This window comes from Naegleria fowleri (genome assembly GCF_008403515.1).
Source record: "Naegleria fowleri strain ATCC 30894 chromosome Unknown tig74, whole genome shotgun sequence".
Taxonomy (NCBI): Eukaryota; Heterolobosea; class Eutetramitea; order Acrasida; family Naegleriidae; genus Naegleria; species Naegleria fowleri.
In genome coordinates, this window is record NW_025408006.1 from 219780 (window position 1) to 231936 (window position 12157).

The 12157-nt window shown below is 38.6% G+C and overlaps 6 protein-coding genes across 6 annotated transcripts; 3 read left to right on the forward strand and 3 right to left on the reverse strand.

Moving 5' to 3' along the window:
- Nucleotides 1–74: 74 nt before the first annotated feature.
- On the reverse strand, nucleotides 75–2954 carry FDP41_009931 (uncharacterized protein; the record flags this gene model as incomplete). Its single annotated transcript, XM_044713943.1, has 1 exon — nucleotides 75–2954. One exon carries the CDS (start codon nucleotides 2952–2954, stop codon nucleotides 75–77), a length of 2880 nt encoding a protein of 959 aa, XP_044556424.1.
- Nucleotides 2955–4189: 1235 nt separating this feature from the next.
- On the reverse strand, nucleotides 4190–5164 carry FDP41_009932 (uncharacterized protein; the record flags this gene model as incomplete). The annotated part of the gene is made up of 1 exon (XM_044713944.1): nucleotides 4190–5164. The coding sequence occupies one exon, from the start codon at nucleotides 5162–5164 to the stop codon at nucleotides 4190–4192; it is 975 nt and encodes a 324-aa protein (XP_044556425.1).
- Nucleotides 5165–6318: 1154 nt separating this feature from the next.
- FDP41_009933 (uncharacterized protein) lies at nucleotides 6319–7893 on the forward strand (the record flags this gene model as incomplete). Its single annotated transcript, XM_044713945.1, has 1 exon — nucleotides 6319–7893. One exon carries the CDS (start codon nucleotides 6319–6321, stop codon nucleotides 7891–7893), a length of 1575 nt encoding a protein of 524 aa, XP_044556426.1.
- Nucleotides 7894–7951: 58 nt separating this feature from the next.
- FDP41_009934 (uncharacterized protein) lies at nucleotides 7952–8903 on the forward strand (the record flags this gene model as incomplete). The annotated part of the gene is made up of 2 exons (XM_044713946.1): nucleotides 7952–8316; nucleotides 8480–8903. 2 exons carry the CDS (start codon nucleotides 7952–7954, stop codon nucleotides 8901–8903), a joined length of 789 nt encoding a protein of 262 aa, XP_044556427.1.
- A 350-nt stretch (nucleotides 8904–9253) lies between these two features.
- On the forward strand, nucleotides 9254–10507 carry FDP41_009935 (uncharacterized protein; the record flags this gene model as incomplete). The annotated part of the gene is made up of 1 exon (XM_044713947.1): nucleotides 9254–10507. The coding sequence occupies one exon, from the start codon at nucleotides 9254–9256 to the stop codon at nucleotides 10505–10507; it is 1254 nt and encodes a 417-aa protein (XP_044556428.1).
- A 45-nt stretch (nucleotides 10508–10552) lies between these two features.
- Nucleotides 10553–11808, reverse strand: FDP41_009936 (uncharacterized protein; the record flags this gene model as incomplete). Its single annotated transcript, XM_044713948.1, has 3 exons — nucleotides 10553–11118; nucleotides 11231–11546; nucleotides 11671–11808. The coding sequence occupies 3 exons, from the start codon at nucleotides 11806–11808 to the stop codon at nucleotides 10553–10555; spliced, it is 1020 nt and encodes a 339-aa protein (XP_044556429.1).
- Between the last annotated feature and the right edge of the window lie 349 nt (nucleotides 11809–12157).

Genomic DNA, 12157 nt, shown 5'->3' on the forward strand with positions numbered 1-12157 from the left:
AAGAGAATTTATTGAAACACATGATCTTGAACTTGGATTTATTGAATGCGTTGTCTTGTCTAAAACTTCTGGGCTTAGAACAGCTTTGGATCCATCATGATGGGTGGTAAATTGGGTGTTTCATCGTCCAAGTCTGCCTTAACTTTCTTTTGTGCATCAAAAGATCCATCCAATCTCTCTCGTTTTCGAGCATTCAATCCATCCATCTCGTCACTACCTCTATACACAATAGCGTGAGGTGAAGGATTTCGTATGCCACCATATGAATTCTCATAGAATAGTGAAGGAGAGTTTTGAGTTGGCAGTGGTGGAAATTGTGAAGTTGGTGATGGATGATAAAGACCACTTTGCTGACTCAGAGGGGAAGGACTAGTGAATGAGCTTGATAAGGGACTCGAATTGATTCTTGGAGGATGGGGTGAGTAGTGATGATGTGGAGAATTACTGGCTGGTCGCAATGGATAATTTGGTGAAAATCTGTACAAAGATGGACTAGAGGCAGACATGAAACTTGTTGGAGACGATTGAACCGTTGTCGTGTGAGGATTTCTTGTAATGTCATTGGTGCTGTAATTATTTGTTGAATAAGAAGGAGGTTTCGCCACATGCTGCAAATAATCACTTGGTTGTAACAGTGTAGAAGCAGAATGAATCTTTTGTGAAGAAGCAGAACCACCACCACCACTACTGGCTTTTTGAGAGCTTGAAGCTCCCAAAAGTTGTGAAGCCATATTGTTTGAGGATGGATTTGATAATAAGGCATAATTAGGAGAATTCATTTCAAGTTCAAGATCATGGAGTGGTGGCGATGAAGAGGACGTCATGGTTTTTGAAGACCCACTGTAAGTATTACTAGAACCATGAAGTGCCTGGCTGCCACCACCACTAAACATGTTTGTTGTTGCATTGGTTGTAGGATTCAAATTTGTCATGGGATGTGATGTTGAACGTGTGAAAGTCTTTAAGCTTGGAGGAGGACTCATCGAAGCAACAACATTTGAACCCATCGATGCAGAGGAATTCACATGACTGTCAGCAATATTTATGCCACCAAAAGAAGGAGAAATTCGTTCGTTCTTCATTGATGAAGAACTTGCATGATAAGATTGCTGTTGTTGACCATTGTTGTTAATCGTAGAAGAGTATCCACTTTGTGGTGGCATTGAGTATTGTGATATTCCTTGAGAACTGAAATTCTGAGATGGTTGTGAATAGTTTTGAGAAGGCGAATGAGTTGTCACAGTCGCAGTATTTGGTTGAGGTGTTGGTTGAGATTTGTCCTTACATGTCTTTTTTGATTCTGATGCTTTTCGTTGTGGTTGAGGTTGAGATGAGGATAATTGGGAAGAACCTTCCTGTGCTGGAGATGATGTCATTAACAGGTTGCTACTCGATGCTGCATTGCTTAGTTTTGATTTCTTCTCGAGTGGAACAGTGATACCAGAATTCATGGTAGTTGTATCCCCTAGCAGTGGATGGTTGTGAGTACCAATGCAGAGCAGCAATCTTCTATTGTCATCCTTCTCGAGTGGAACATAAAAGTGCAGTTTGAATGGACATTTACCACTCTTTGTTAGGGATGTGTTGTTATGCTTTTGGCATGTGTGAAATCGAAGTCTACAAGGTCTGACAATGCAATGTTCTTCGTCGTCAGTGGCATGAGGACAATAATAGACTCCCTGACATGTTCTTTCGTAATGCATGACTTTACAATTCAAATAAGCACAATGCACTTTTTTCTGAGTCGATGGTGTACCAAATGAATAAGCAATCTTGTCATAAAAACTATTCTTATCTGCCCAATCTGCAACATTGTAGGCATAGAGAACCCCATCGAGCGGAAACTCGACAGGTTCTGTTGGGTTTTCAACACGCTCAGCACTGATATTTCTTGTGACCTTAATACTTCCTTGGTTGGACACTGATGAGGCAGGCTTGCTATCAGTTTTGGTGACAAGTTTCTTTTGTTTTGCCGAGTTGTTGTTCTCTACGTCCTGAGACGCTTGTTGTGTTTCGGAAGTGGTTGTTTTTTGATTGCTTTTCTTTTTTTTGCTCTTCTTGGTTGTTGCTGTGCTTTGCGATATTTCTTCCGTGGTGATTGTTGCTTGATTGTTGCTAGCATTAGGCTGTTGACGCGTGTGATGAGTGGCATTCATGACACCGTTAATGTTCTCCACAGTTGGAACTTGACTGTTACCGACAGAATTAATTCTTTGGTCCATCATTGCATTCACAACAAGGCCATTATTCATCATGTCAGATGTTTGAGAAGGCCTTGGAGAGATAGTCTTTATCATGCTGTGACCACCTTGTCCTTGTGATGATGTCACATAATTATGAGACCATTGAGGTGGTGAGAAGGCATTATTACCAGAAACCGTAGAAATTGTTGGTCTCGAAGAATTCAAAATTGGTTGAAAAGAGCTTGTGGTGGCATTTGTTGTTGGAATTGGCGTTGTCATTGTTCGATCCACATTCGCATGTCTAAAGAACCGGTCAACGGAGAACAAGTCATCATCTTGAGAAGATCCAGACTCTTTCGCTAGTCTTGAAGTTGGACCAGACGTACTCGTAGTTGAAGCATGACTTGGTAAATAACTATTAGTGGCATTGGTTTGAAAACTCATCACGGAAGGAGCTCCAACAACACCTGATGAAAATTGAAACATGTTGTTGTGGTTGGAGGATGGTGCTGTTGCTGTCGTATGATGAGAATGATGCAAAGAAGGTGTCTGTTGCTGAAAATTCAAGCCAGAGCCCACAGCATAAGGATTAGTGTTGTTGCCTCTACTGGTGGTGGTAGGATATTGATGGTGGTGATTGAGATTTGAAGTCGACTGAGTAGGAGTGCTCATCATTGATCCGTTATTTGGAATTATTTGATGAAGAGGCAAAGAGGAAGATGAGGAAATCGGAAGAGATGGAGGATTCATGGTGGAAGCAGCTGCGACCATGGCAGAATGGAAAAGGTTTGTTTGGTTATTATTATATTCGTTATTCTCAATTATAATATTAGGAACACTATTGTGTTGTTGTTGTTGTTGTTGAAAAGAAGTAGTATTGGTGCTAGTGGCTGAAGCTACATGAAGCAAGGAGGAGGAATACTAGCAGTCGTTGAGGGGTGATGGTTGTTGTTCTTCTTCTTGATATTCATGCCATGACTCGGCTCGGGTCTACGCAATGATGATGAACAACGTCCCAATAATTCAATTCGAATTGGGTATTCGTTCGGACTGCTCCACTGAGTGGGGTTGGGTATATGATTGCTCACAGAAATTTCGTGTCGTGTTAGTGATGAATCAAAAGATAACAATACCGAGGTTGTGAGGCCGTTTCAAGTGTTGATGTTTTTAGTGATGATGGACGGTGGTGTAGTATGATGGTGATGATCTTGAGTGAGCCACTGTTATTATTTCATCAGCGGTATTTCGCAACAACAAAACGGATGATCTAAGCAATAAGAGAAGCTTCAGTTTTTTCAAAAAGAACTCGAGTTCTTGTGCGCAGTAACAATATTCGGGTGAGAGTTTAATGATGATGATGGGTCGTTGGACGGGTGGGAACTCTTGATGTTCAACGGATACGAACAATGAGAGAGAGACGAACAAACGGTGGTGGTGCTGAAATTAAAAGAGGAAACACACAATTTTTTCTTCTCTCCTTGGACAATTTTCCAGCTCTGTCGATATCCAAAAACAACAGGCATGAACTCCGCACACGCTTGTGATAGTTAATGACAAAGACAAATCAGCCAATAAAGAAAAGATGATGACTTTGAGCGTTATCACCGGTCCAAAGTAGTGCTCAGGAGTAGTAAACGTGGTATGATGACTAATACTTATACATCATCATTAAACTCTCCTGTGAGAATCAAGTGTTTGGCAAGCTGGTTGACTGAAACTAAGACACAAATTTTTTTGGTAAAGGCAACTGCCCGTTTGGAAAGTTTGATCTGCGATGGAAAGTGAAACGCTAAACAGTCACAAAGACAAAGTTTGTAAATTTTGTAAATAATATCGTTATCAAGGTGATGAGGATTCGATGACTTTGGTAGGAACTTCATGAGATACTACAACAGACGAATTGTTTGTTGATAAAGCATGATAAAGTTCATAATAATAAATTAATTTAAGGTTGTCTTACTTTGAGAAAAGCATGAGCCACATTCATGGTGACAGACCACAAATGTCTATTTTGTTTCTGACCTTGTTTGAGACCAAATAGATTCCAGCTCGGCAAAACATGGTACTTCTGAGGCACATCTGACAAAATTGGTGACTGAAGTCTCAGCAAGACTAAATCCAAAAGGTTGATTCTCTCGCGAAATGCAATCCAATAATTGTTTCTTGCACGCAATGGTTCCCATTAAATATCCTAATTGAAGAGTTTCAGAAGCACAATTCTTTAACACACGTTCGTGATCTGGCAAATCTTTTGCTTTGGTCATGCAATCATCGTAGTTTTTTGCTTGCTTCTTTGCAATAGTATCGACCAAATACTTGGCAATTTCTTTTTTCTTCTCCATGTCCTTATTCTCAAAGCTGTATGTTTCTATGAGATTACTTGGATCATTATCATGTTCTCGTGAGATTTGTTTCGATTTCAATAATTGACCAATTCTAGGCATGAGTTGAACGAGTGTATTTGGTTCTGTCCATTTCATTCTTGCATTTGATAAGCTGGACAATTCTTCTTTTGTCTGATCGCTCGACTCTAGACAATAATTCAAGTCATCGATCAATTCATCAATTTTTTTAGGAGATCGATGTTTTCTTAAATTCAAATTTAAATCATCATAGCAATCAATGCCTTTTCCATCACGTAGCTTTTTGAGCTCGTTAGCAGAACAGAAACTAACATAATTTTCAAGATTCATCATATCTTGCGGACCACTAAAATTCGTGCTCGCCACATCGGCACATCCAGAATAAATGTTCATAAAGGTCCACAAGTATTCTCTCTTCTTATGAAACTCCTTATCCTTCTCGAAAGTCTCCACAGGAAAGTAATCCACCAATTGTGAAGAGAGATCATGAGGTTTTACCGAATCATCTCCCTCCTCGGAATTTTCATTCAACAAATCAAAATGAACCGATGTCTTTTGATCATTGCTCTCATTCACTGTAGCAGTGGTGGAATCTTGCGAAGATGATGACTGACCCATTTTTTTGATTTGATAACTGGAATCCCTAAGAACCAGAGTTCGAAAGTTCATGTATTCCACGAATTCTGCGGAATGTCGACACTGGTGTTGGCTATAGTATGAAGGAGTTTTTACATCTAAATTGAGAAGGAGAGATTTACACCTTCATTCCAGACCAAAATTTTGTGGTTATTTCACGTAACGACAAAACGGTTCAGAGAAGTATATTACAGTTAGATGGAATTAAGAATGAACTGGCAAAGATGTGTGGTACTGATTCAGCCTTTTGTGATATTGTTTTGAATTTATTGGAACATGAACCTGAAAAGAGAAAGTTAACTAGATGGACTATTAATTCTTTGTAAAGACTTTGAAACGGTTGTGAATTACTTCTCAGAAGCGAATGCGTTCAAAAACAACCTGTTCCCACCAAAACATCGAAACCAGTATCTCTAGAGTATTTCAGATCAAAGATGAATAACTTCACCACTACAAGACTCCATTAATTGTGAAAATTATGTCTTTTGGGTGACAAATTGCCCTAAAAGAAAATTCCAATAACCCTCCAAAATGCATTCTAGGAATCGATCAAGAAACCTTTTCAGATTTAATTCTTCTTTTGGATGATAAATAATTCAATAAACAGGCTCGAGAGATTTGAAGACATTAAAGAATTATTCAGTGATATATTTCATTTCTCTCATGCCATCAGAACCGTGATTTTGAACAATCGAAAATGATTGTCTTTCTCTCCAAATAAGATGATTTCAAAGAAAAACTTACCCTACATTCATTTTCAACCTCGTTTCCAGAGTTTACAGGAAATGAACAAGATGCTACACAGTGTGTTGAGTATTTGAGAAGCAAGTTTTTGATGCAGTTTCATCCAAAGGCTTTTTTTCTCCATGTACATGTTGTAAATTTGTGTGATCTTGACCATATGAGCATTGCAAGCTTAATGCATTTATGGATCTTTTATTGAGTGAATATGCTCTTGGATCGCCTAAATATGTCAATAACGAGAGTTTAAGGGAAAAGAAAAACGTCCCAAATTTTTTTCCCGCCAAATTTCTCATCTCTAAAAGTTCCTCAAAGATTTCTTCTGACAGCAACAAATAACAACAACAACACTCGTAAATATGGTGGTGGTTTCAATTTGAAACAATAACAACAAAATGCCATCGTCCAACAACTCGGTGGTTCCGTTACCACTCTCGATGGCATCTGAACGAGACAAGGAGGCCTCAAAGGCTGTTGTTGTGAGTGGAGAGAAAATCACTCAACAAACTCTGCACGGAGTAGACCCTAAAGATGATAAGGCAACAGTTACAACAACAACGGAGCAAGAAATTGAGGCTGCTACTCATCAAATCCGATTCGGAACAATGTCAGAGGTCGTGAACAATCCAGTACGACCTCAACAACAAGAGGAATATGTTTCTTCATCTTCTTCGTCATTTTCAACAAAAAATACAAAGAATCACTTTATTGATGATGATAGCGATGACGGAGATGACTCTCCAAATGCTGGAAATTTAATTCAAATTTCAGTGCCGTCTCGAAAATCAAGTAGTTCCTCTTCTTCGCAGCAGATTGAAAGACCTCTTTCAGAGGAAGATCTTTCCTTCCTTAAATTGGACAGAGTGGTTTTTGACCCTCATGACACCAACGGTGACGATGGATTTTTGAGTTTTGTACATAAGAACCATAAGAATTATTTAAAAGTTTTCTTGATGACATGGAACATGCAGGGATTGTCTTCGCCGAATGAAGAATACATCTCATCGTTTGTGCCCATCAACAAGTATCATATTTATTGTTTTGGAACTCAAGAATGTGAGAGATCAATAGGAACCTCTGTAATCATTGATTCTAAAGCAAAATGGGAAAAAACTCTAACAAACGTTATGGGAGACTCATATGTTCCACTTGAGAGTAACACCCTAGTGGCTATCCATATCATCATTTTTGTCAGAAAGGAGTTGCTGTCACAAATATCACAGGTCACTGTGTCAAGTGTTGCGACTGGACTTTACAATCAAATAGGAAATAAGGGTGGAGTTGCCATTTCATTCAAGTTGGGCAATCGAAAGTACATATTTATTAATAACCATCTTCCTGCCCATCAGGACAATGTTAAGGAGAGAAATGAAAGTTTTGAACGAATCATCAGCGGAGTTGATTTTGATGGCAAAATTAAGCCATCAAAGACCAAAGTGAATCCATCCGCATCCACAACCTCACACACCAATTTTCATTTATTCAAGAGAAGTGAACGACCTGACATTTTTAAGAAGAACAATTTTGTATTTTACATGGGAGATTTAAATTATCGAATCAACGGGAATAGAAACGTCGTTGACAAGGTTTTAAAGATGAATGATTTACAAGTACTTTTACAAAATGATCAGCTCATTATTGAACGAAAGAAAGGATCAACCGATTTAAGGTTTTTTGCTGAGGGAGAAATTTCATTTCCACCCACATACAAGTATGAGAAAAATTCGAATCAATACGATTTGAGTAAGAAAAAGAGAATACCCGCATGGACAGATAGAATCATGTTTAAACCTTCAAAACAAGGCAAAATTGAATTAATTGACTACAACTGCTTTCCACAAGCTAAATTTTCAGATCATCGACCAGTTTATGCCACCTTTCTCGTGGACAGCCCTGGTATATCTCTTGAAAAGCAAGAACATTCCAAACTGTCAAGCTCTACATCGTCCTCTGTCTGTTCGATACAATAAATCAGAGAGCATATTAAAAGAGTTTAATTTGCATAAAATTGGGAAATTTCAAGAAAAAATGTTCGTCACTGTGGTCGTGAGAGACACAGTCATTTTACAGCCACACCGATTCGATAAGGACATTATCACTGCTGTGGAGGATGAAATTCATATGAAATATTCGAATAAGATTCTTCCCGATGTGGGGTTGTGTATTTGTTTATATGATTTTATTACCATCGGAGATCCACATATTTATCCAAATCAGCGTGGAAATTGTTTTGTGGAAACTACATTCCGATTAATAGTATTTAAACCTTTCATTGGAGAAATCATTACAGGCAGAATTATGGGTTCGGATCCAGAGCAAGGCTTGAAAATTGCTATTGGATTTTTCAATGATATTTACATTCCTCCCTATTTATTGGCTGAACCTTCTCGATTGTAAGTGAAATGATGATTATATATTACTATGATCATCATCATTTAAATAACAATTTCTGGATTACATCCTATCACCAATATTATATCTATCAAAATGCAATGGATGATTATTTCTTTTAAATATATCGAATGACAAATACTTTTTACATTCGGACTCATTCAGTGATGATGAAAGTAATCAATGGCAATGGGTCTATGAAGACAATGCTCTTCCATATGCCTATCCTCAAGAAATTCGATTCCGAGTCAATTCCATCACATTCAATACATCTCTCGATTCAAATCCTCCTCGTCATGTGGATGAGAGAAACAAACCTCCTCCAACAGCAACAACCACAGGCGAAGAGGAACCTCAACCACCCGAAGAAAAACCTCCCATGATTATCGTTGGAAGAGTGAATGAACCAGGTCTTGGTTTAACTTCATGGTGGGCCTCAAGTGAAACAGAAGACGTATCGGAGGAAACACAAAAAGATGATACTCTTCTAGGAAGTAGTAGTAGTCATGCAGTAACGAGGACAGTATCGTCGACGGAAGGATCAACATTTTCAAATATTGACGATCAAATTCTGGATACGGAAATATAGTTAGAGACACACCACAAGTATGGTACTTTATAAATTAAGAAGTTTATTTAAGTGAAACAGACATTTGTGTATGGATGGAGAGGTGGGCATATTTGTTTGAGCCTTAATTAACTATGTCATTAAGATTTGAATGTTAGACTGATGTTGATGTTACATGTATCTCTCAAGAGAGTTCATGCGTGAGATCATGATGATACACCTGTACGAACACACATTAACACAAACTGAACCATCACATTCTATCTCTGCGAAGAGACAATTTCTTTTGTTGTCAAATGCCACTCAATGTGTTGACAATTTTCTTGCTCAACAAAATATCTCACAACACATCGAGCACCTTATTATTCCAAATGCCGTTTCGTCATCCCAACGGCTCTGTCTTTGCTCCACTTGCTTCTAAATTCTCCACCACCTCATCCATGAAGGATGAACAGAAGGATGATGATCCTAATGATCCCTACACTCAGACTGCTCTCACTTCTCCTCCTTCGCAATGGTCATCGTCACACATCTTTCCCGAGCGATGGAATACCACAACGTCACTGACATCATCGAGAGGTAATACGACCTCCTCATCATCGTTGGAGCATCCACAAAGAGGCTCCTCTCCGACCAAACATTCGGTAGAAGACGATGTTTCTTCTTCTTCTTCTTCATGTGGTGGAGGTGGTTGGAGTACATCGTCCCTACTAGAAGTGAATAATATTAATTCTGAACCCTTCTTCATGAAAAAGTGCACGTTCAAGAAAGACACATTGGAATTACCCAAGAGTTCATTAGAGGATGTTTCTCAAACCTCGTTGTTGAGTCCAAACAATAATAATAATAATAACAATAACAACAACCTTAACTCTTACCACAACTTCCCTAAACGCAGAAACAAGAATGCCATGGAGAATGCCTTAAATTCCCAGAACAAGGATCATTCTCGTATGCGCCGCACTCTCGACAGTTACAACTCAATCTTGCAACAGAAACAACAAGTGAAGAAGGATCCCAAATTTGAGAGTCAATTGCATGCGTATGCTCAGCAACGACTCGGACAAGATCAGGTTGTATTTTCATATGGTAAGGACAATAACAAGATTCTGGATGTGGATGATTTATTGAATGGAATCTTTGATATTGATGAGGCAAAGAGAATACGAGCCAACAAGTCGAAAACTACGAATCGACATCACAGTCATCCGCATGGTCATCATCCTTGCTTACTGGATGCTCATCCAATTAGTTCAAGTATCAGCTCTCACAATTCCTTGTCAAATGCCTTGTTTATGAAGGAGCAAATGAAAGCAACCAACAAGACAACACCTCGCGCCATGGAAAGTGCAAACTTCAATCAGCAATATGCTCAGTTTTTGACGAGTAAAAGTGTCAAGTTGATTTCAGATGTAAGGAAAAGCACAGAACAAAATTGTAGAGCTGTTCAGGATGTGTTGTCCTATCAGCAAATGGTCGACCCAGAGCTCAAAGCAAAGGTAAAGAAAAACCTGGAGCTTATGCAAGACTCGTTAGCACAGATGGAAAAAGCACAAGAAAAGAAAACAGAGGAGAGAAAAAGATTGCTGTTGTCGAGAAGACAGCACAGACATTCCATAAAGTGACCAACAATTTTTATTGTCAAGCTTGAGGATCTCACACGGGCTTGCTTACAATTTGGAAACAAAGTCACGTCTCCCATAGAAGTCACGATTCATACGATGGAGATGATTTCCCCAATGATGATGGTGAGCTAAATTACGGGCAGGATGATAGTGAAGAGGCAAAGCAACATGTCTAGATACAAATGCCTCACTAAATGTCTGACAAACGTCATTTCTATATCTGCTGTTACTGGTTGTTGCTTCAGTGTTTCTTGGCATGGGAGCAGAGAGATGAACACTTTTGACACGGGAAACTCTCTCCAAAATAACATTGCAAACTTGGTGAAGATTTAGAGAGTGTCCTTTCATGTCCAAATCGCCAATGCAATCAACAAGACATTGTTTCACTTGTTTGAAAATATCATTGAAATCAAGATGAGATTCTCCATTTGAGTGAAGATCCTCATGTTTGAAATACTCATCCAAGTCCACATTGGAATACTTCCAGATGGCCTGAAGCGGCGTTTGTTTGCTGGTATTCATTTGCAATGATGATTGGTTGCCAGTAATCTCAAATAGTTTGATTCCACTACATAGTTGAGGTTCTTGACCTCTCATTTGAGAGAGATGGGCTTTATAAATCAAGTAGTCACATCATGATCGTCATTCCAAAGTGCGACGTGGTCAACATGTTTAAACAATTCGATAAACTCTTGCAAGAGTTTCACAATCGCAACAACCTACCAAATCGAACAGAATCAGGTTGATTCTTAAAGAAACCATTATTTTCATTGTTCTCGTCCAAATGAACCCACTCGCTCATTTCTACAGTCAAAGCGACGCTATTAATAAATTGTTCAAATTCCTTCAATAAATGTTTGGCCAAATAAATCGCAAAGGCTTCAACCGTTACGTCTTCGTTTTCGATCGGATATGATCGAGCTAACTCGTGAATAACATTCTTTACAACATCGTCTTTTGGGGTAGCACATCCATCTTCTCTCTTTCCATTGTTGTTGAAAAGAGTCTCTACACCTTCCAACTTGGCAATAATTTCATACTAGAACCACACACGGATTGTATAAAAATAACAAATAGAGTCATTCAAAATTCATCATCAACGTTTGGTTGGCAAAAGATGAAATTGAATATATCGATTTGTATTTGAATTATACAATACCAACCTCTACTAGTCCATTCTTGCTATTAATTATTCTAACAGATTGCTTTCTAAACGGAAAAACTGGAGGATTAAATACAGAGTATACAGATTCGTAATTTACGTTGCTTGTTGTGGTAATGGGACGAGAAAAATTTAGCATTCGGTTGAAATCAATTCCGAAAGTGAGGAGAGGGTTTTGTTGATGCGGTACAGAGCGGATGGATGATAACGCTAACGATGTTTTTTTTTATTGGTTTTTTAAAGCATTTTACAAAACCACAGTCAACCCTCCATCAAGGAACTTCTGTAAAAACTTTTAAAGTCTTTCGTGCTGTTTTTCATGCTCTGAGAAGTAATGGTACGCTTGAGGTGTGAAACATGATCCCAATCACTGCTGTTTCCTTGCAGTTATTATCTTTATTGTCTACATTCAGCACCCTCAGTGCAAGTTTTTCTTCACACACTGGGTGAATGATTTATCCACTCATCATTTTTAATACTAAAATCGA